General features: G+C 40.6%; 2 protein-coding genes across 5 annotated transcripts in view; both read right to left on the reverse strand.

The window, feature by feature from the left end:
* arhgap32b (Rho GTPase activating protein 32b) overlaps positions 1-14,264 on the reverse strand; it is an 84,304-nt gene extending 70,040 nt beyond the window's left edge. For 3 of the 4 annotated variants that reach the window (XM_028421227.1, XM_028421226.1, XM_028421224.1), the window contains exon 1: positions 13,807-14,264. The gene's annotated coding sequence lies outside the window, so the exon portion shown is untranslated. Of the gene's footprint in view, positions 1-13,522; positions 13,609-13,806 lie in introns of all 4 variants that reach the window. The other variant, XM_028421225.1, reaches the window with a different exon arrangement.
* Positions 14,265-16,705: 2,441 nt separating this feature from the next.
* Positions 16,706-22,912, reverse strand: vps26bl (vacuolar protein sorting 26 homolog B, like). Its single transcript, XM_028421735.1, has 6 exons — positions 22,540-22,912; positions 20,878-21,034; positions 20,294-20,458; positions 20,014-20,189; positions 19,781-19,923; positions 16,706-19,142 (listed from the first exon to the last, which is right to left on the reverse strand). The coding sequence occupies exons 1-6, from the start codon at positions 22,760-22,762 to the stop codon at positions 19,005-19,007; spliced, it is 1,002 nt and encodes a 333-aa protein (XP_028277536.1). The 5' UTR covers positions 22,763-22,912; the 3' UTR covers positions 16,706-19,004.
* Between the last annotated feature and the right edge of the window lie 470 nt (positions 22,913-23,382).

Raw genomic sequence — 23,382 nt, forward strand, 5'->3', positions numbered from 1 at the left:
GCAGAAAAAGTTGTCATTAGTAAGATCTAAACTACCAACATATGTGAATGCATGTACACAAATAGTTATACTAGTGGCAAAAAAATTAATCAGGATTAATTGTGGCACTTAGCCGATAACAATTAATTGATGACAACTGCACTGACATGTTTTTGACTCTAAATCGCCACATTGTTCTAAAATGATACCGACAAATCATCAGTCAAGTTAACTCCTTCATTCTAACAGGTTAAGCTGGTGAGTAATGATTAGGCACCAACCAGCCATGTTTGAAATATGTATTGATAATATTGAGGCACAAACTGTTTCAAAATAATAATGAAGCAAACATTTAAAGTAACTTTGTGCTTCAAATGTTCTTATCTTCAGGTCACAGAGCAGTGCATGTCAACATTAAAATTAAACAGGACAAATAAGTTCAGAAAAGTCACATCAGTGATTATTAAAGTTAAAAAAAATGTGTCTGTGCAAATGAACCTGTGACTGGAATATGTCCCACACTAGTGCATGTTTTCACTCAGACTGTAGAACAGCAGCAGAAAAAACAAACAAACAAACAAACCGGACAATTCCACATTTAGACTAAAAAAAATGCGTCATCACGACGAGACACTAATCGCCGTAACCGATAAGTGGCAATTAATTGCACACGATACGATTTTGCACAAGCCTAAGTTATACACAAAACTTATATTCCTACAAACAGCCAATAGACTTTTACACTCATCCTTAACTTTTAAACAACTTCAGTAAATGGAGATTCCCAGAATATCCTCTCTCAGGTAAGACAAAGCAAAGACATTGGAAAACGTGTTTACAGTTAACATTACAGTACTGACCAGCATGGGATCCTATTTACTGTAAACTGCTGTTGTGTGCAGAAATTGGATCTGAAGGCATGGTCATCAAAAATCCAAGTAGGATCAGAACTAGACTGTTCACAAAAAGAAGTATTAAAGGAGATTTATTATGGTCATGTTTGAACTCCACACTAATACAGTAAAAAAATAAACTGCTGTCTTTAAACGAGGCTCAGTTGGTACTAAGGGCACAAAGTGTGTCAAGAAAATCTCCCGACACCACCACAGCAGCAGCAGCAGCCTGAACTGCTGATACATGGCAGGATGGATCCATGCTTGTTGTTTACACACAATTCAACCATCTGAATGTGACAGTAGAAATGGAGACCTCTCAGACCAGACAGTGATTCTCTAATCTTCAACTGTCTGATGTTGGTGAGTCTGTGTGACTCAGTTTGTTGTTCTTAGCTGACATGGGTGCAGTCAGAGCTGTTCTTCTGCAGACCTTGGTTGGAATCGGTGTTTATCCGAGTTCCTGTTGTCTCTCTATCAGAGCAGTTTCTGAGTCTGAACACTCAACCACACCACATTAAATGAAATGCTGCCATCCGATTGCCTGATTAGGTTTTGCCTTAACAAGCAGTCGAACAGGTGCAGCTATTAATTCAACTTCAAACATGGTTGATATGAGTCATGCTAGTTTTATAGCAATAGCCTTTTCTGGCTGAGAAGAAAATGATATATTCAGAATGACTTTTGACTGTAGAGAATACCGGGACCGACAACCACAGCACGTTCAAGTGAGAGATCACCCTTTATTCCCCGATCTCATGCTTACTTTGAAATTCAGCAGGTTGTCCTCACTACGTCTACATGCATGTATGTTGTCTTTTGAATGGCGGATTAAACTTAAAAAAGCAGCTGAACATAGTTAAGTGAGCAGTTAGTAAAAAAGTAAGATGTGGTGAACTACACATTCAGAATGAGTGTGGGACCTATTTAGGGTCCATTGTCTTTCCCAACTACAGAACAAATGTTAGAGTTAGATATTAGATATTACTGCTGATCAGTGCTGCAGTAAATATATACCGTACCTGAGATTATATATATATATATGTTTATTACTATATTAGACTCAGTAAAAAATGTGAATCCTTACTTAAGTCCACATTTAGGGAAGACAGTTAGGAAGAAAAAAACAAATTTGATCAAAACCAGCTCCATAAATCTTACATAGCAAACCATGCAATAGAAGTTCTCAGGCTTCACAGGAATTAGCTCCCACAAAGCAATACTACACATTACAACTGCATGTTAACAAATCCATCAGTCATTTCAAATGCAATTTCAATTTTGTAAGCCTCATCAAGCTGAGTAGTGAAAATACAGGAGCTGTTTTTGTATTCATTTTTAATTATTCAGATAGATAGTGAATCAATTTATTTAAATTAGCATTGACTAGACAGAAGCTGTCCATTTTAATCACTTGGTAGTCCAGAAACAAAGCAAATTACACAATAAGGGAGGAGTGCTAACTTCATCAAGGGCCCTGGCACTTCATAATTCTGCCTGATTGTGAAGTGTTTTTCTGGGGCGTCACCAGCACCTTGCAGGGCAGGGTGGCACCCACTCAACCCCTGTATGGCCTGCTAGCTCATGGTGACAACCACAAATACACATAAGATTTATCAAGAAACCTGAAACATAAATCTCCTGAAAGGCTTTGCTGAAAATAGTGGTGGGTTCAGCTGAAACTAATCCTCTCTCTCTCCTGTCAATTATCTTTGACTGTATTTGCAACAAGCTCACACAGACCCTGGTTCACTGATTGGATGCATCCCTGCATGTCTTGTCTTCATTACCTTTCCTCCTGCTCTGATTAATGAGGCAAGAATAGCTTGCCAGTGCTAGACGCCGTCAGCAAAAGTCCAGCTCGTTCTGACCAGCATCTCACACTATAAAATGCACAGTTTTCCAGGTGTGTGCTTCACTCCATTAGTCAGAGACATTTCATTTATATGGATTTCCTGATGACATCAACAGTAAACATCATCCAAAGTAGCTCAATCAATCAACAAAATAGTGGCTGCCATCTGTGGACCATTTGCAATTTCTAATTTCATGCGACTCAAAGCCAAAATCCAGCCGCAATGAAAAACACATTTGCCAAATGAAAATCAGCCTGTTCCCGTGCAACGGCTGCCTCAAAGCTGCTGTCTAATAGCCATCAAAGGCACCACAACATGAACTTGTGCTATCTTTTAGCTTGCAGCTATGCGTAAGACACTCTGGTAAACCATTACAATGTGCATTTAAAGCCCTTTTACAGAGATGATATACAATCATGTGGGGATGACACCTGTGCTCAGTGTGTTCCACCATCCCTTTTTACTTTCCCTGTTTACTTTCTAAGGCCTGTCAAAAGGTTCACCTCCTGCTCGAGGCCCCTTCAAGGTCAAAGTTGAACTGTGGGTCTAAAACCTGGCAGGTGGTGTGTGCTGCTTTCACTTGCACAGCTGTTTAAGAGAGTGTTTTGTTCAGTGAAAACAATGGCCCTACCCTTCATAGTACCATGGCTGTGATGGCCTAACATGCAGGAGAGGAGAGGCTGATCCAAGTTAAACCTAAATGTCCAACACACCTGTTCGCTCCATTTCCATCTGAAACATGAGATGCTGAGAATATGAGATGCTGGCATGTCTTTGTGAGGGTTTTAAGCACATGACGACATTTTAAACTATTTTAGTACATACTAAAAACTTAACTGAGAGATAGAAGTTTAGTCCAAACATTTGATCTTCACCATCCAACAGACAGAACTTCTTTTTAATTTCTTACTAAAACAATAACACCTATTTATCAGTCTGCAGCAGTATAATGCTAAACTTACTGATTTATAATGACACATATGTTTTGCTGAATAATTACAGCTTGGAGGCATCTGTCAACATCATGCACATGCAAAACCTGTTTTAATAAATGCCCTGCTGAATAGGAATAAAGAAGAAGCTCATTAACCGTTTTTTTTCCCAACATTTTTTTAAGATGAATAATTTATCTTGTGCTGATTGTGGCCACCTACAGCTCAGGCCTTTCATGAAGGAAGAAATATTGCAGTCCTACTTTGCAGACAGATTAATGTGAAAAGCTGAGAAGGAGCTTGAATAGCCAAAACAATACTTTTGCTTCAGACCTCCTCGCTTCAAAAGGCCAAAGCGTGAGACAGCAGGAGTGATTTTTTTCCCAGCTTTCTGTCTTAACAATATTAATAGTATATGCAAATGAACAATGTTAATGTTCCATCTGCATTGCCTGAATCCAGAGCTAAATGCTCATTTGCCAGCAATACCACTGGGTGGCTTTTTGCCATTGTGTATCCCTGGGAATGGACAGTCGGATCAAATGAGGAGCAAAAGCCACAGTCAAGACAAATCTACAGACAAGAAAAAGCAAAGGAGGATCATAGCATTAGTTTCTGTGTACAGAGACTGGAGGCTAGTTTAAATAGAATGTGCAGGTTTTATAATGTAAAGACACCAACCCTGCTAGGGACAGTGGTGCCGAGCTGCTTCGTGTCACACTCAACCTGTGCAGCAGCTGCAGTCAATGTGTATGAAAGGAGACAGAAGTGAAATTGCTCTGTTACTTTGAATTTTATCAAGGCCTTTTTCTTGTGAAAGTACAGCAGAATGGGCATAAGTAAGGTTACATGAGAGCACATGGAAAGGTGGGTAGAATATGTTTCTATCCAGAAGATACCGTTCAAGGCTGTTTTAGCACATACAATGTCCCAGTGTGTTACCCTGTGGTGCTATCAGAGTCCCCCCCTTCGTTCTGAGCAGCCGTTTGTAGCAGCAGTGAAGGTTGTGAAGGTATTAAACACCCTTTAGATACCAGAGAATTTCTTTAGGATGGAGGATCTTTTGATTAGAGTAGCAAAAATCCACCCAACCAAAACAATCGGCTACATGACAGCTCTGGAAGTATAATGAAGGCTTTTCTGTTATAAACACAGGTTTCAAATTTGAATATCATTTTCTCCAAGTTTCTTTCAAAGCCGCAGAAGATATTAGATTTAACCTTGGAAACTGCACAACAGATGTTTTTATTGGCTGCTGGAAATACCCAGTTAGACACAGCATTTAGTAGACTTGATACAGGTAAACATCGTACTTCACCTTTAAAAATACCACAAACCACAGACCTACGTAAAAGAAGCCATGCAGCGTGGCTCTGCATGTTTCTTCTGGTGTGTTGCTCATACACTAACCAGCACAGGATGATATGGAATGCGCTGACAGGCGCTGACCCTAATTCCTTTGGTGGTGCATATTCATGAGGTAATTTGGAGCTTTACAGGAATTAGGCCATGACTAGGCAGTCTGCTCATCATCCTTCACCGACACTGTAAAATGCAGCCAAACAAACAGCAAACATCACATGGTTTCTCAGCACCTACCAACCAAATCTGTTCCTGAGGTCACGGTCCTGTATTGATGTCCACATGTCCACCCCAGCCTACTGGAGCCAGACAGTGGGCACTTAGATGTCCCAGGACAAACTTGAGACAAAGATCAATTCAGCTTTTTTTTTAAATTCTTTTACAACAGTGTGTTTTTATCCGCCTCCTTACGCTTGTCATCCGATGCCTCCTCCAAAGTCTACTGTCTCAGCCTCTGGAGACCAGACATCAGGATGGTGACCTTGTTAATTCAATTCACCTTCGTAAGATGAATACAAAGTCTGTCTGCCAAGAGACGGTGTTGGGTATCAGAAGCAGGCACTTTACAGCTCTACACATCAGGGCTGGAGTGTGAAACAAGAGCAGCAGGAGTTTTCTTCACTGTTATGTTGACATTAATGAACCCTAAAGGCGTTTAAAGCACAGCATCATTGATATTAACCTGGAAATAATTCCCTGAAATGCAAGTGTTGGTGGTGCAGCCAATGCTTTGAAGAAACATCTCAATATGGGTCATTAGCTCACACTGGATATATCATTATATATTCCATTAAAACCATGACATTCCAACATTATCTGATTTTCCCACTGTAGTTTCTTTACACTTTGTACAGTCACATTGATTACAAACACGACTACAGCTATTTCTTACTGTATGGCACTGAATGCAAATTGAGTTTGTTTTGGCTGCTTCTTATAGACACCTATACAACTATTAAAGCAATCAATGGGTCTATTGATTTTTGATTATATTGATTAAACTATTCAACTAGTTGGATTATAAGTCAAACGATCAATCAATGGCTCTAATTGACACATCAGGTTTCTAATTGTAGTTTTACACATGCTAAAAATAAGGACAAAGATGGAATATTATCAAGACAACTGTTAATTAAAATCCTTAGCTACTTCCATCATCACCTCTTGAAAAGCAATATTTATCTCACCTGCACAGGTGAAAAATGAGTGAAATAAATAATCAACTATGAAGTTTGCAGGCAGCCAATTTTGTCATTGACGACTTTGTCTACTATATTGGTTATTTATTGCATCCATTATTAAGAAGCAAATGTGATGTTAACATTGAGTTGATGTTTTGCAAACACATAAGATACATTGGAAGATAGATTGGAAGACTGACGGCACACACATATCTTACATTCAACGAAGTTCAAACATTTTTACACACATTTTAAACACTTCCTCAACCTTCAGTCCTTAAATTGTATTGGTAAGCCTCTGGCTTTCTTAGCATTTAAACAAGCGAGCTGAGCTGAGGGTATTGTAAGATCTGAGCTACAAAGGAAAGTGAAGGACAAACATGCTTGGAATCAAGAAGTTTATGTGACTCTGTGTTAACAGAAAAATGAGTGTTTCTTGGGAAAGAAACATGATTTAAAATCAAGGGCAGGCCCTTAATTACAGCCAGTTTGTGTAGCCCTTCCGAGTCAAAAACACTAAATAAAATAGATAATAGAAATAAATATATATTCAATGAGTTTTTATTGTAAATAAAGTGAAACTATTCAAATTGGTTTTACTTTTCTTTAAAGGAAATATTTGACAAAACACAGCCTAGCCTTTGCATAATAAGCAAACATAGGGACAGCAACATTGTGGAAGACTATTATAGAGTAACATGCCAAACCAGAAATGACTTAATCAGACTATTTATTGCAAACTGTCTTGAAAAAGCATACAATAACAAAATGTTCAAGGCTTGTAATACAATAGACTTCGCCTGGCTCTTTCAATAGGAAACAGAATGGGAGGGAGGCACATTTCGCATCACTGACCAGACAGTTGAATGCTGTGTGGCTCATGATAAGCAAGTGAATAGCTCTGACTACTGCCAACTACTGCTGTTACAAAGAAATCAACTGCTGCTCAGCCACAACTGCACACTCCATAAACATCACTCAAAGGGCATGTCAGGCGGATTCAAAAGTAGGAAACAATGCCATCACTGTCCATCTACAGAGCAGCAACACACTTGAGTAGAGCAAAGGAGCCTGATTAAATGCAGCTTACATACCCAGGCCGTTCTTCTGTGTTGTGACGTGAGAAGAGGCTGTGAACAACGTACCTTAGTATGCTTTACCTGATCCCAGTCTCAACATGACAAGGGCTGTTCTCACACAAACAAATGACCCTGTAGGTCCTTTGCATATGTCCATAGTTATGTATTAGTGTTACAGTGCCATAGTGTCTAGTGACGTAGCTACAGGATGGATGTGGTCAGGATTGGGCTTTGAACTAAAATGGGAGACTGCTATTCATTTCCCAGTAATCAGTGTTTCGCTTGATATTAAAACTCAAAAAAGGCTTCTGTAACAAAGCATTAAAATAAATGCTGTTGTGTTAATACAGAAATAAGGCCAGCTGTGATCTAGAGTGTTTTGAGCACAAGAACCTCTCTCACATTCACAATATAACAAGTAGGGAAAACAACAATATCTAATTTTTAATTATTTATTTAAAAAAAAAAACAACAAAAGTAGTCAAACTCTTGTTCAATATTTACTGTCAGGGCTTGGTATTAACAGGTGCCCATGACAGGTAGGCGCATGGAGTAGAATAAATTAATTTTTTTTATTTTTTTATTTTTATTTTTTACAAGAATGAATACATCCTCCATTAACTAGTTCAAAGTCTTTTTTAATATTATTGTAATTAGGTTACCGACAAATACCAGCTGTGTACAGTGTAATAACCTCCACATAAAGATTCAGAAAATCTCTTGCCTAGTTGTATAAGATAAGACTTTATTGATCCCCAGGGGAAATGGAATTAATAAATCCTCCAACCATTACTGCACATTTTAACTGCAGCCTTTGAGCTTTGCTGATTGAGAAGTTTCAAATCACAATTTCTAACTGTTCAATCAATTAAGCCCTACAACTAATTGTATGACATCAAACCCTTAGGTTATGAAACTCTTTTCAAACCCATTTGAAAAGACCCGTTATGTTTCAGTGAAGAAGACGTAAGTGATCTTTCACATTCAAAATGCTCCTTGTGATTGAAAAGACATTACAGCATAAGAACAGCAGCTCGCAGAATCCATACTGACAAGAAAACAAGACCGTCCTTGGCAGCACCAGGCCAAACAAGCATGAAAACTCATCAGAACACCAAACACCAAGTTATTGCATTTCACCACGCTGTGTAGTTAAGCTGATGTATCTATTTAACCAGTAACAGTTCACATACAAAACAAACACCAATCAAATCAAACCTCTAGAAGATGATGTGCTTGTACAAACTGACATCCATCGTGTAACAACAAGATAAGAGAATCTGACCTTAATTTGCCCAGACAAAATGACACCCATCAACCTAATTAGTGGAATAAGAAAAGGGAAGTGCAGGAGTCTGAAAGAGGGTGTGGATGGATTCTAAACTGTGACCCACAAGACGAGTTTGCTCTAGGGGTTGGTTTAACCTCATTGGGCCTCTGGTGTCTGGAGCCCCGAGGCGTTCTGGAGATATAAAGCCCTGTGAATAACTGGCAAACAGTGTGAGCAAAACAACCTTAACACAGACACAGACACAGGGACGCTGTGTATTCATGACTAACTTTTAAAACTCTGCAAGTTTTAAAAGTCACATTTCTGATTCCAAAAGCCTCTGTGAGAATATCTGTCACCTTATAAGAGCATGTACCAAACACGTATGGGTTAAAGTTTAACCCAAGAGCTGTTTTTCCTCACCTTTATCTTAGACACAAATCCAGAATAGCTGCACTGTCTTAAAAAGATACATGCTCATGTATTTTGTCAGAATGAAACACAGTACAGGCTGATGAGATATTAAAAGGCAACACACACACAAATAACACTGTACTCTAACAATATTAAAAGGCCTTCACACAAACTCTCCACAGTGACCCCGATGTGTTTGTAGCTGCTGATCTGATGATCCTGTGGCAGCTTGCGAGAGATTTCTAAATAAATGGATCATTAGTAACAATGCATCAGTAGCAGAGGTTGGCAAGAGATATGGGAAACAAATAATGTACCAATTCAGACTATAAAAGCACATTCTGGGGCATATTTGTTGTATTTTTAGCATCCCTGCCTTCATCAGATACCTCTGGGTAGAGTGACACTGCAGAGTGAGAAGAAGGGGGTGACATGTGACAAAGGTCAGTGGCTAGAACTGAACCCAGGACATCACGGCTGCTTACACACACCGAGTGTAACCACTGTATCAATTATTGACAGCAGGAGTGACGTCATCCTCCTGTCACTCTTACAACGTTACATTCAGCTGGATGTGAAAGAGACATGAAGACCCTACTAGGAGCATGATCGCATCAGAAAGACATCAGAAAGGTACCAGTTATTAATCAAAAAGATTTTTCATTTAACACACAAACAAGGGCTTTCTCTGTCTGTGAAATCTCTCGGCAGAATTTTATTGCTCCTTCAAGTAGCTTCACCAGTTCTAGCAGAACTGATGAGGATTGCTTGGAGGAGCAGCGAAACTTTCTCTCCTGCTCTCTGTGCACATACTGTATTATAATGCAGCCAAACCCCCATTAATGCTTTCCCCATTTATGAATTGTTCTCATTCTGACGTTATGAGTCTTAAAGGCAGTTTCCAGCACCTTCCAAGCTGCATGATTAAAATGTGATAACACACACACACGATTAATGACAGCAACAGTACAGACAATTTGGCTTTAAATGTATTTGTCATGAGCAGCAGTCCAGCTGTGTTTTACTTTACTTTATCTGTTTTTAGGAAACATTGGGGACATTTCTCTTTTAAGTCAAAACACATAATATGATAAAGGTGCTATATCTTTAATATTTCACTTCATTATCTGTAATCCATGTCTGTTACTGCCTTCAAGGGCTGATAAAATTATATCTGTGGCACGACAACTTGAGTGACTCCAAATTTCCAAGAAAAGGCAGACAGAAAACATAAAAGCCAAATCTCTGAGCTCCCTTACAAACAGCTCCGACAGCTTCCACTGCTTACTGGATGCTTTCAGTGCATTGTCAGAACAATCTGTTGAGGACTGTTGGTAAGACGGTGAGCTTAACTTTCAGTGGCACTGCTTGCCTAAAGTCGCCCAAGTAGCTTCGTACAACTCGTTGCCAAGAAAGTCCTGAATGAGCGCTCCATTTTGCAGATGAAATCTCATTATCCTCTGCTGGCCCATTGTGGAAAATACCCTGGCAACTCGCTAATCAGTGCCCGTGTGTCAATGCCAGGATTGTTTACAGGGGAATGGAATCTCCTTTGGGAATGTCACGGCATCCTCTGAGCCCTGTGACTGTGCACAGAGCTTGGAGGAAGATGCTTTTTCACACTAAGAATGAGCCTGCGTCTCTGTGTTTGTGTGGGACAGAGCCTGAGGATAGCAAGCGCCTGCATTATGCATAATTAATGAACATACGGAGAGGAATAACAATGGATGCTCGGCCCCGCACAATGCGTCACTTATCAGGGGCTGGGGTTAGAGGTCGTGTCTGGTTTTGTGCGTGGCTGTCGAGGACGGACACAAACAAGGAGAGCTTTGAGAGTGCAGGAGGGTTTCATGTTCATAGCAAGAAAACAAAAGAAAGCAGTTGGTTGCGTAACAGGATAATGAGGACAGCAAGTCTGCACGCCGCTTTAAACGTTTGTTTAATTTATACCGAAGGAATTATTGTGCCATAAACCACAGAGTCTTGACTTCAGGACACGTTTTCATATTTAATAGTATTACACTCTTATCATTGCCCCTTTATGCTAACAACATGCCGAAATAAAGGTTTAGCTTTTGTCATTTAGGCTGTTCAAATAGGAAACACTGTACATTATGAGGCAGAATCTGAGTTAGAAAGCCAAATCTAATTTGCTAAGCTGACAACAGGCCAGTTTCTCAATATGAGAAACTGACAACTAAAATCAAATCCAAAACAAATCCTGCTCTGTCTCTTTGCTCAGTAGCAAAAGCTCACAGCCACAGTGGCCTTGAGTGAGATCAGACCACCTCTGCACCCATCTGTTTCACAACCTGCACCAAAACTTTCTTTACACTGTGTGAGACATGAACTGCAGCCTCTGTGTTAGCTACACCTTCAGTGAGGTAAGATATGACCAACCCTACAGGTACCAGAGCAGTATATCTAAAATCTGTCTTATCGGTTGCACAACACAGTTTTATCCAAGCTGCAGCTAAATGTCCAGACTTGTAACAGCAACACTTAACCTCAGTAGTTGGAACAGTCTTGACGGTCTTTACAGTTTGAAATTACAGACTTATAAATCGAAGACACTTGGAGAGATGATCTGCTTAAGTCTCTATTCATCCTATACAGACACAACATAAAACAAATGAACACATGCCCTCCACACCAAGCCGAATACTTTGCAGCAATCACACATCAATGGGTTAAATATAAAGGTTACTTTCCCGGAGGGAAAAGGTGTTTAGTCTAACTTTTCACATAGTGGTGCAAATGCAAGTCCCAGACCCAAGATGACCTCTACTTCTGCCGTCTAATGACGACACTGTGACTCATGGGAATGCTGTTAGGAGGAAAATCTGTCTGGGTATAAAAGCAACCACCTGACACAAGAACATAAGCCAGTGGAATATCTATAGCATATGAGCTGACTTCACTTCCCCACCAGAACACTCCCGCCTCACTCACACTAAGAGGCAAAACAACTTACTAAATCTACAAAGCATAGCCTGCAGGCTACAGAAGCCTTGAATCTAAATAAACATGGCACGTAGTCAGGGTGTGGGGGATCGCTGCTCTTTCTTCCTGAAACCAACACGATGTTTCCAGCATGAATGTTCATTTATTTCTATCTTTGTGCAGGAAATACGTGTTTCATCATTACTTAAAACACACAGTATGTCTGTGTATTATTATTTATTGTTATTAGTATATTATTAGACCCCCTTTATGTTCGAGCAACAGACAGGCTTTTATTAAATAAAGGCTCATAAAAGAAAGAAAGATACTAAATATTTTGTGAACAGTATTTAGTCAAAACCAATGTTGGATAACATATATGAGACTAATGCTTCATCTGCTGTTTCCCAGGCTAGAAAACAAGTTGGTCCACTCCACACTGCTTTCTCAGCACTTTTTTAAAAGTTACTAGCTCGTGCAGTTTACAACACTGAATCATCAAAGAGAGTAAGTTGCAGGACAAACAGTGTTAGATCATTACAAGCAGTCTGGAGCAAATGTACAAGCAACAACATGTTGGGATCAGTAGTACATTTGTAGGGAAACAGAGATAAAAAGTTTTGAGGCTTACACATTTTACACATTTATCATATCAACGTGATTTTTTGTAGATCATGAAGTTTTGGAACTGGTGCCATTGCATCATTTGTTTGTTCTGACTCCGCTGGTCAGAATAATACTGTACTATAGGCCTAAAAGCTGAGGAGAAGATACTGAGCCACATGAGGTCAGATATTTATCATTATCATAATGGCGATGCACTGTCAGCTATGAGATCCAATCAGCTGCTCTCTGCAGCTTCGACTCGCTCCCCACGTCCTGTTCCAGCTATAAAGGCTTCAATTTGTCTCCAGTGGCAAATAAATAAAAATACAGTGACGACACAGACCCAGCTGGATGAGCTATGTTTCACTGCTCTGAACCGTGACCCTGCCGGCAGAATACAGTAACGAACCATATCTTGTAAAGTGTTCCGCCCCAGTCACAAATGTAATAGGTTTCAGAGGCGTGTTGCTACAACTAATTAGTGGTGCTGACCGAGAAATGTAGCACAAGGGAGATGACTGGAAAACACTCGCTCCTCCTGAGAATACTTTGCTCCAAGTGCCTCTCAGCGACTAATACACCTCCTGGATGATGCTTGGATGTGGACGTGCTGGGCAGCCTGGGTATGAACTGTGTGTGTATTCCTCCCTGTTTGTAGTCAGTTTGCCTAGTTAGGGATTAAAGCCATCCACTGACTGATTAGATCGTAATCTAATACAGGGAGTGAAACATCAGAAGACCAGAGGAACCGTGGATCAAATAACATGTGAGGGAGAGGGAGTGCTTTCAGACACTCCCTTGTGGATGACATCAAATTTGGGATTCAACATTTCAAGTGAAAATCACGTTAAAAGAGAATTTAAGATTAAAAAAATACTGAAGCAATACAGAGCTTCCACTTGACTATTAACAACAACTCATCACTCTGAAAATGAATGATGTGCAGCACATCACATGAGAGCACCATGACCCAGGTTCCATTAAGGAAACTACAAATTAACACTTACCTAGTTAATGGGCAACATTAACCCCTAAAACGACATATGGTTCCATATCATGGCTCGACGTGGTCTCTGGGAGAATACGGCGTAATCTGATACACAAAATGTCACATGTGAATATTTAATTTTGACTAATGTTAGTAAGAATCGTAGAGTTGGCCATTTTTTTAAACGAGGTCCTGCCTTAAGCCAACAGAGGGGGTGAGGGGCCGGGAGGACGCTCCCGGACGCCTAACACACGGCAGCACCTCGCACACCGCGGGCATGTAGCATGAATGTGCTAGAAGTACCTGGGGCTTCGAGGTCGGGGCTGCGGTCGCTGACCGCCGCTGGCTGTCGGGGAGACGAGCTTAGCTTTCGCTGCCTCCGTCTGGCGCCTCGCCGCTGGTCAAGTCCCTCTTCATCACAGCTTAACCCGGCTCACTCAAACTCGTACCACACAAAGTGTGTGAGGGGATGTTCCCAGTTGTTCTCCAGGCTGGAGGAAAGCGCGCCAGTTGTCGTCTTCCCAGTGAATGAGGTTAACCCCAAACAAAAAGGGCTCTCCCGGGACAACAAGGCGCACGGGCAGTCACTCACTGTTGCTCCTCTGAAACACAAAAATACAGACTTCTGTTTGCTCCGCTTCTCTTACTCCTGTCTGAAACAACCCGCGGACTAAACACGCGTTGATCTGAAGTCTCGGGACGTTTTTATCAGGTTAAAACTTGTCTTCTCCGTGTGCGACTCAGCGGAGAGCGCGCACACCTCGACTGGATCCTGGAGCGGAGGAGCAGCGCTATCACTGCGCTGCATTCACGTGCAGTCGGAAATGTTGGCACCTAGCACAGAAAAGCGTGAGAAAACAGAAGGAGATATTCCAATAGCACATGTGATCGTATGAGGATCAATTTGGCAGTAAATGAAAATCGATGACACATAATGAATCGATGTAGCATTACATAAAAAGTCAAACTGCAGGACAATTTGCCTACAAATGAACAGATTTAATTTAATATCATAGTTATGTAAGTAAAGTATAAAAAATCAGCGCCTAGCTTTTTAGTTTGTCAGCCAGACTGCACATTATATACAAAATGAGTTTTAAGTAAGAATTATGCATTGGTTAAAACCGTTCAGAATCATTCTGAAATGAGAAAACACGAATTGTACTTGAAGGCAGCATTGAAAAAAGCAAAGTGCAGACCATCAGAAGCTGATGTGCAGGATTACCACTAAATCGTGTTCATACTTATATAATATTAGTAAAATACATGTTTATTTATATATTGACAGTATCTGACAGCAGGTGCAGGTGGAACAAAGAAGTCAGTTGAAGAAAGCTCTCAGGAAAAGCCTGAACGTTGACCCACAGACAGCAGTCTGCCTTGTGATGGATGCTGTGAGGGATGCTCTCTTCACAGATCTGAGAAGTGAGAGGATCTCTGTGACGCTCCAGTGTGCAAAGGCAATTTCTTTTGGCCTCAGGTTGACCTCACCAAAGAGTGTTGATCCTATATTATACATCTTTGTATGTACATTTAAAGGAAGATGCTGCTGCCAGATTATTAATATGTCATTTAGCATAATCTGCCATCAGTCACTGTCAGGCAATTTTCTACTAAAAACAGTTATGCAGCAAGTAGATGAGGTCATTTCCTGTGGGGAAAAGGGATCATTACAAAAATCCTCATGGTTCCAACAAAAAGAATCAGAGCAGGAAATGTAAACCTGGTCCCTCAGCCTCATCTCCTCGCCCCTGCATGCCCGTGCACCCTGCAGACAGATGATCCCAGGCCTGTTTCAGATCACTTTCCAGCTCGCAGGTTTCAGTGACGGTCTGAGAAGAGAAGTGAAACACCTGACCATCAGTCAGACACATCCCCCTCTGAAGGAAGTGACCTGTAGCCATCTACATCTGTATTCCTGACTGCACTCTGTAGCACAATACACCACATGTGAGACTGTATGAGTCATACATTTTGTACATGCTGTCCTCCTTCCACATACAGTAATATCATTAATTATACACAGCCAGTGGTGCAGTTTGTAGAGCTTATGGAATGAGTCACTGTGCACAATGTATTTTTTGTAAAATGTTATTCACTCTCATTTAAAAAAAAACTCTTCTGAATGAGTGCTGCCATGTTTTGCACAAAACTGTATAATCAAATGAAATGAATGTCTTTCAAAGTAAAAGCCTCTTGACAAAATTCCCTCTATGAGTTTTCAGTGAACTCGATTTGACTTCTTTGACAGCTGGAGCTCCATAATAGAGAGAGAGTTTGCAGAGCTGTCCTTCTTGCTGCACCAAATCAATTCCTACTGCACATTTATTGGCAGCTGGCTAAGAATCTTGTCTTTTGTTGCAGCACTGTATAATAACTGTAATTGTTCTTGTCGGCTGAAAACAAGGACCTTCTGATAGGACTTGCTGTGAAAGTCATGCTTTATAATAGGACCTTTACTCTGCAAGGTTTCCTTTTACATAGCAGACATTCCTCCTCGATTATAAGAAGCATTCATCACATAATACCACACCAACATGTCATTCCTGTGGAAGACGCTCAGCGGCTATAGAGTTTCATTTAAAATGACAAATGGATCGTTTCAGTTGTCTGCACAAAGGCTGTGAATCAGTCTTTATAAAGCTGTGTGTGTATTTACTTCGAGTTAGGCATATATAATGCTTGAAATGTGAACCCCTCGCTCATAATGACCTATTATTGAACGCACTGGCCTTCACTCATGATCTTGGCCCAGCCGCCAATAACAGAATGAAATGCCTTTCAATACCACACAGACTGAAGTTTAATACGTTTTTTTTCCATGGACAATCTCGGTCAAAGAATTACAGAGTAAGTTATACAAGGCCTATAATTATTCATTCCTGTGAACTGTTTATAAACAAATTCTAATGATATAATTTATTTACAATATATGTGACATAAGTAGCAAAGGATCATCTGCAAACCTCAGACATTGTAAAAAATCATCTTCTTGGTAAAAGGATTAAATTCATTTAGACATTTAGACATGAAATCTTTAAGAAGTCTGACCTCTACTGCCCTCTAGTGACCACATTGGATCTACACCGTGACATTTTACATTGAGGATCACCTGATTGCATTAGAAAAAACATTTTAACAAACTGGACAATTAGATTTCTAATTACATAGAAATCTGAAACATAATTACACAGAGTACATGTTTTTTCAGTTATTCCCTTTTAATTCAGAGAAAACAGGAATATAAAATGATTAAAATCAACACTTAAAGACATGAGAATAAAACACATGAATATAAACAAACATGAGTAGGGTTGCATTTACATTGTGCATTTATACTGTACATTTAATTATTCTCTCATTGTAATCTCTTTTTTTTAATTACAAATGGGTGATTTTAGTAATTACATGTCTGTACCAGTAATGGCATTAGGTTAAATCACAGCCATATAGTAAAAGAAAACAGACAAACGTGGACTGTGTTTGGGTCATTCCATTGTACAGTTGGGAGTTAGACAGAGAAGTAACGTGGAATACTTTAGGGACTGTGAGAAAATTATTAAGGTTAAGGTCAGAAAGAGGAAGATGTAGTTTGGATGCAGACAAGATGGTCTACTTTTTGAGAGGCACATACAGTGACCTCGATTTTATTTTTTTTCCAGGGACTATTATTAAAAAAAAAAGGTTTTTTTTAAGTCTAAGGTGGTTTTACACTGCAGGAACTTGAGAAAGGTGCAATGTGTGGGCACAAGGGTGCAGCTCAGAAACATTTACACATGCTTATTTTCTCTGAACAGCCTGAAAAGCATTCTACAGGGACAGTTCCAGTGGTATGAACATACCTACAACTGTCCAGGAGTTCCTGCACTAAAAAAACTAAAAACACCTTTTTAAACCCTGTGGATGTTATTCAGTTGTAACTGGTGGTCCAGTTTCTTTTCTCATTCCAATAACTTTCACACAGTCTCTTAGTGTAAATAAAGCTTTAGTGACGAGAGGCTCAGGCAGTGATATATCCACCACTATCGATAACATAGAAAAAACCCTCCTGCCAAGTTAAGCTACATAAAACTAGATAAAATGTATTGTGGGCTCATATCAACACACCCCAGGCTGTTAGCTGTGTCTTAGCAGTTATATAAACAGCAGTGTGGTGATAGCGATTTAGTACATTTACAGCATACTAAAAATGAGACCGCGCTTAAAAATATTAATATGATACACAGTGATCTATTTTGCAAAGTTGCACAGAGTAAGCTTGTCAAGTACAAAGTTCCAGGCTGACAGGAGCGAGTTCTGGGGTTCAGTGTCACTGCTTCACACTTACAAGTCTGTTCTTTTTAAGTGTGAAAGACACAAAACCGATGTTATTTAATTTGAGTCTGGGATTTTCTGAAGTGGAGTGCTCAATATATTGCCTTCTGGTACATTCACAATGACATTATTTACTTTATATAAAGAGTGGGAGAAAAGGTTCAGCAGGAGACTGTGACAAACGTTCTCTACTATTGCACTGCAGCATTTTGGCACTAAATCCTTATAGGCACAAAGCGAACTACCCAAACAGCCAGTCCCCGCAGCCTATAGACATATAGGCATCTATCACTAACCACGGGTGTAATACTGTTGCTCTGAAGTGATGGGGAGGGGGGAGTCTGACTGTGACTCCAGTACTGAGAGCAGGGAGAAGCAGATAGTGCAAACAACAGAGCAGGGCTTCAGGCTGACGATGACTGACATGGAAGAACCATGGAAGAAAAAAAACTAAAATCCCACAGTGCTCGTAAGTGCCACGTTTGTTTTAGCAGCAGTGGCAAACTGATGCATCAAACAAGGCTGGCTAAAGATGGATTATTGTTAAAAAATAAACACTTTTGGGGACAGTCTTGGAATGTATGAAAATATTTTTAAGCATACAAATGTTTTTTTTATGTTTTACTGATGTTTGTTATGCAAGAGTCATAGTAAAATCTAAATAAAAGGTTCTTCGCAGATGGCATGGAAGCAAATTAAAGTTAATTTCACAGTCTGTGATTACATGTTTATCCACTCTTTATGTACCTACTGTATAACTGCACAGTTCAATCTTCCAGCCCAGGAGTTAAAGGAAAGGTTTTGTGTTAGGAGTACACCCGAGGCCCTGTGTGTCACATATTTTACATTCACACACACAATGATATTTAAGTGCATCTAATGGCTAAAGTTCACCCCCACTCAGCCTAATGCCAACAAATTACGCACTCATAATTTAACTTTGTGCTAATCAGTCTTAGAGCGGTAAACTCCACCCAGCTCGTACTTCCAGGTGGGTAAATCGAGAATAACTTGCAACCACAGCCTGGTCCAACAGATTGTTCCCTGGACACACACACAATCACGTTCAGAGCCTCTCATATACACTCCTGCTGCAGCACATTCCACACAAACAAGATTTACACATTCAGAATTCAGACAGACGCCTCAGACACTCACTACAGGAGGACGAAGAGTGCGCTTGAGCTTTAACTTTTGTCTTCGTCACTGTTCTGGCTCAGGGTCCTCTCTGGATTGGAGGAGCCTTCAAAGCGCTGGGAGGCGATGGCAGCTTGATGAGACATACTCTTCCTCACTATGTCGCCTTTTCTCCATAGAGTGATCTCCTGCAACACCACAAGAGGGAGAGGTAATCACATCCATCCTGCAACAAACACTAACACCTGCAACTACATACTATTCAATAAATACATTTCTAGAACAAATCCATCTATTGTAGATGTATCTTTTCCTGTTCACTGGGAGAGCTTTAAATTAATGGACAAAGGCAAAGACAGACAGTGCCAGTGGACACAGGGAATCAGAACATAGTTCGATGCTTATTGGACTTGAGTTATTACTGTATCAGGAGTGACACTTGATGACATGATAATGAGTAGACATCGGTAGCTCTGTGCTACTAAAAGCACCAAGCCCTTCTTCACATTGTTTTTACTCACAGCCATCTGCTCCGCCATCAAACACTGGCAGAAGAAAACACAACCTGCAAATCACAGCGCCTGTGGTATTTTCACAGCTGCTGTAGCTCTGAGGTGTAGTTACTTTTTAAGGAGCAGCACATCAACGGAGATGTAGCCTTCCACCCTCTTCACATTACAACCACTGTAGGTATGCATTCAAATCCAGACTGTACTGCATGCTCTATGCTAGGCACCAAGAAAACTGCATGAACCACCCACAGCTGGGAAAAGAATTAGTGGCTCAGATGAGCTAAAGTACAGTGCCAACACAGCGGCCTGTGTACCTGCTGTTTGAAGTAGCGCCTTTCCTCCTCATCGATGAGGACCAGGTTGAGGTAGTACCGCACTGAGAACTTTTTATTAATGTCCCTCATAGTGGGCGTCAACTCATAGCCTGCCAGAAACAGCCTGATGGGGATGGACTCCCCTGCAGATCAAGAAAAAAAACCTGATTTAGTCAGCAACAAATACAGAAACCTACATCAGCTCTGCCGGCGGTGAGAAGCAACACACTCACCTCTGACTGGTGCACCGTCCATTATTTCATACTTTGCTATGGTGTCGTTCTCGTGATAGACGTTGGGTCCTGTGCCGGTCGTCTCCCGCTTGATGATGTCAATCTCCATGTGTTTGATTTTAATTCTTACTAATAGGAAGTAAATTTTTCCTACGATCACATCTTTTAGGTGATACCTGCAAACAGACGCCATGATCTGTCAACATTTTTGTCCCATTGTCCTTTAGCAGATAAAGTACTGAATCAAAGTTTTTGATGGATAGTGCAAAGACAATCATACTTAGACTTGTTGTACTCAAACTCTATGTGTAAACAGTCTTCAATTCCCACTTCCATCTTGATGGAGGAGTTGAGCTCAGGGTAGGTGCTGAGTGTGTGAACCACAATGTCCAGCTCTTTGCTGACGTCGTTCAGCCGCCGGCCGACTGTCGCCCTCAGAAAGTAGCTGGAAGCAAACCCAGAAATTAGCTCATGAGATCATATGGTGACAAAATTCTATCACTGTGCACAAAAATAAGTCAGAAATAAATTGGGATGATTGGGACCTGAAAGGGGATTTTTGTTAAAGCATTTTATTTTTGCCAAGAAGAAAAGCTTCCTTTCAGTGTGCACAATTAGATCATAGCATTAAGTGATCTGATCTGGAGCTTGGATTGCAGCAAGGTGTAGGTTAGCAGAAAGTTGTGAAGCAATAATGACTGTTTTCAGTGTAGACAGCTCAGCATCTGTATATCTATGGTAAGAATCAAGTCAACGTTAATGAAGTTCTAGTCATGTTAGGTGGTGACAGTATTAATTACTAATGAAAACAATAACATCATTGTTATTGATCATCAGCACAAACACCTGGAAATAAGAGCTTACCGTAATTTGACATTCTGACCAGTGTAGGACTCATAGGGCTTCTCAACATGTGTGAACTCGAAGTCAAACGTCTGTGACTGTGTGAGCTCCCCAGGCCGAGCCAAGTCTTTAACCAGAGACACAAACTCATGGTGGTTCCCCCTGTCATAGTACAGCTCTGGAAAAGACACAGTTAAAAACACATCAGTTGGAACACCTCAGAGATGAAGTACAGATGCAAAGACCCATGATTCGATAGAGACTGGGCCATCACATCGCTTCCACCGCAGCTATGAACAACCTGTTTGATGGCAGCCATTGTGTAAGAAACATGAACAACCTTTATTTCTTTTCAAGTGGCCAGTTTGCAAGCTGCTATGACACACTCTTACTCTTGATTAATGTACTTCTTCTTCCCTATTTTGAAATGTGATGACACAGAAAATGAGAAAGGGAGGGGCGCAGCAGTTAATACAATGATGCATTTATGCTTTAAGTGTGTGGACAGCACAAAGAGGAACTCCTGGGTGCTGCTGCAACTAAGCTTAACTTGGCACACTGAATATTCACAAGTCACATAATTAACGAACATAGATGAGTATGAACCGTCAAAATGATGCCAACAAGCTGCAGCAGCTGGACACAATGAAGGTCTTTTTTCCTAATCAATGGTCCCATTGGCTGACCTAACACAGGGCAGCTTTTGTTGCCTTTTTTAAAGCACGACAGAAAATTTACTGTGTAAAGCTAACGTCATTCTGTAAAGGTACACAATGTTCCTTTAGAGGTCACTGCAACAGAATCAAGGCTGAACGTGGTGCAGCCTGAATTCTTGTCTAAAGGAAGCAGTCAGATCAGAGACTGGGACACAACCAGGCAACATAACTTCATCCTAATCTTATGTATCTGATCCCACTGTGCCTGATACACGCTGCACCTGGGTCAGTGTTCTACTGTGAGGTTATTATTAGTAAAACATGTCAGGTTACGTGTGGTATATATTTGTGAGGTTGGTAATAGCTTTTAAAAACTACAATGATATATCTCAAAGCAGTAACTAGTCATTTTAATTATTAACCTTCACTTGTTAACTTTACTTTGTGACAATTATCTAACAATACCAGTAAACATAAAGCAGCATGAGTGTTTATACAGAACAGCCCTGCAGCTTTAATGTGTGTTTAATAACACGCGTCTTACTTCTCGTTAGCATTAGTTTATATTTCTTGTGTTAGCATCGTGAAAGCCCGCGGGCAGCCATCTTTGTTTTGATTCTGAAACTAAGACTTGAATTAGAAGGGAATATTTTTATCTGCATATCATAGACTCATTATTTACTCTTCCTGACTCTGTGACTCAATTGTTAACTAACTTTACATACGAAGGATACGATTTTTGGAGCACTTTGACACAAGGACGGTTTTAAAAAGGAAGGTCAAAGTTCAATGAGACAACTCGCCAATGGCTGATGTGTCAGCTGACGTTAGCTCGCACCCACATCTGTCACAAGACGAGACACTCGTTCCAGCCTCGCTGCGTTCTGCTGTGTTTCCGGACACAACTTTAACCGAGTTACTTTACGAGCTGCGGTGGAGTCCGCGCCCGTGGCGAGCTCCTCATCACCTGCTGCCACACTTGTGTCGGCGGGCTCGGTTGTGAAATGCAGGCCTAGCAGCCGCTCACCTATCTGGCCGACAAACTCGATCTTGATGCCGTTGTGCTCCAGCCTCTTTCCCGGATATTTGAGGTTAACGTTGACTTTCCCCGACACCGTTTCCCCATCGTAGAAAAGAAAATATTTGTCTTTCCTTCCGTCTTCAGTTTTGTGCTCAGCTTTCTTTCTCGTTTCGGCGTCATTCAGAACTATATCGATGTCCGCACTTTGCCCAAACCCGAAGAAGCTCATAGCTGACGGTCAGTGAAGCGAAGCTCGGTGAAACGCGCCTGCTCTCCGGTCAAACACAGTGTGTTGTCCTCGGTTTACAGCGAGCTGTCCAGCCTGCAGCTTCCCAGATTATTGAATCTTTCGAGTTACAACCGGGCGACTGCGCATGCGTCGACAGTCATGTGACGCAAAGCTTTATTTACAAAACGGGGTTTATTCGCATTTTTTCTCGCCTTCTTTACGTTTAATACAGATTGTTTTCTTAGTGCTGAAGTAACGCAACGATATATTGTCGAATTCGATCCTTTAAAACAGAGTTTTCGTCTGTTGTAACAGTTTGTCTGCAATTTCGTGGCGCAGTATCAACAGGCGGAAGAAGCCTGACCTACAGGCATTGCAGCCCGGAGTACAGCCTTGCAGGCACTCCTCATTACTCAAGAGTCAATTCCTGTTTAGTGCAGTTGTTCATTATTTTAAGATTAAACAATGTTTTACTGTTGTCCCTAAATTACCTTATTTAGTCACTTGTGCATTTGTCTGTTGCGTGCTCAATATACCCACTGTGGAGGATATAGTGGGTATAGTCAGATTAAGATTAAGAAAACCTTTCTTTGTCCCACAATGGAAAAATTGAAATACAT

The sequence above is a fragment of the Parambassis ranga genome, chromosome 14 (genome assembly GCF_900634625.1).
Source record: "Parambassis ranga chromosome 14, fParRan2.1, whole genome shotgun sequence".
Classification (NCBI taxonomy): Eukaryota; Metazoa; Chordata; class Actinopteri; family Ambassidae; genus Parambassis; species Parambassis ranga.